Genomic DNA, 1,297 nt, shown 5'->3' with positions numbered 1-1,297 from the left:
TCTTATTATGCTGAAGGTCGTTTAACAACTTCTCCAACTCTTTCTTGAGATCAGCCTCATGCTTATCGGAGCTTTTTTTGGACACAGCTAGATTATCGGCAATAGGAAAAGCTTGAGCAGCATTTAACTTGGAATTGATTTTAGAAATCTGCAGAGCAATTTGACGCTGCTTAAATTTCAAGTGCAGGATCTCTGGCATGCGTTCTATAAGGTTATCTGTTCCCAAAGCCGCTGTACAGCGAGCTAACTCCACTTTATTACGTTCTTGATCCTTTAACAACCTCTCCAACTCGTTCTTGAGATTGGTTTCACTCGCCTCGGAGCTTTTTTTGGGTAAGGCAAGATCATTCACAATTGGTGAATCAGGTTCATTTTGAATTATTTTGTGGTCCTCTTCATGGATATCGCTAGCCTGATCAAGAGAAGCGTTTAGCTTCGAATTGATTGCACATATCTCAGATTCAGTGGTCAACCTTTGAGAGTCCAACAAGGAGTAGAAAGGATGATTTGAGCCTTCAGTAAGCCACAACTCATATAATTGCTCCTTAACATTTTCTAGATGTAGTAACAACCCCTTCAATTCTCTCTTTAGATCAGCCTCACCCTCTGGTAGTGGTATTAAAACGCATTCAGAAGCCCTGGAAGAGCCAATTATCTCTTGGATAGACTCCATATCCCAACTGGAAGCGCATTCCGAAGCTTCATCAACATGGATATTCTCGGGCTCTGATCTAGAAGAGCAATGTGCACCAGTATTAGAGGATACAATTATCTCTGGGATTGACTGCACAGCCGAATTGGAAGTGCGTTTGGAAGTTTCATCGTCTTGGATGATCTCTAGATCTAAGTCACAAGAGCAAACTTCAACGGTCTCAGACGAATCAATTCTCTCTGGAACTGACTTTATGGCTCTAATGGATGCAAATTCAGATGCTTCATCAGAAAAATCTGAACCTGAGTCACAAGAACAGACTGAAGCAGTCTCATCGTTCTGGATATTTTCCAGAATTGAGCTTGTAGAGAAAACTGCAAGACGTTCAGGATTCATGCAGAATTCTAAAATTGAACATGAAGAGCGAACTGGAGCAACAGAAGTATCGTTAGATTCGATACCACTTTTATAGGAAAACTGAGACGACATTGGCGAAGAGTCTCCCAGATTGTATTCAGGAGTTCTTCTTGAAGTACTAGAGAAGATAGCCTTCAATCTTCTCAAACTGCGTGCTTTTGTGTTTGTACTTTTTCTTTTAATAGCTTGCTTCATTCTGGTAAGACTAAGTCTTCTCCTCGATCCACC

The 1,297-nt window shown here is 41.0% G+C and overlaps 1 protein-coding gene across 1 annotated transcript in view; it reads right to left on the bottom strand.

Moving 5' to 3' along the window:
- Nucleotides 1-29: 29 nt before the first annotated feature.
- Nucleotides 30-1,297, bottom strand: part of CANTADRAFT_7274 (uncharacterized protein) — a gene marked incomplete at both ends in the record, with an annotated part of 1,451 nt that continues 183 nt past the window's right edge. The window contains one exon of the mRNA XM_020211090.1: nucleotides 30-1,217. Within this exon, the coding sequence (XP_020062902.1) occupies nucleotides 30-1,217 (1,188 nt within the window). The remainder of the gene's footprint in view (nucleotides 1,218-1,297) is intronic.

The sequence above is a fragment of the Suhomyces tanzawaensis genome (assembly GCF_001661415.1).
Source record: "Suhomyces tanzawaensis NRRL Y-17324 unplaced genomic scaffold CANTAscaffold_6, whole genome shotgun sequence".
In the NCBI taxonomy this organism is placed as follows: domain Eukaryota; kingdom Fungi; phylum Ascomycota; class Pichiomycetes; order Serinales; family Debaryomycetaceae; genus Suhomyces; species Suhomyces tanzawaensis.
The sequence above is the reverse complement of the archived record's forward strand: the minus strand, read 5'-3'. Positions and strand labels throughout refer to the sequence as shown.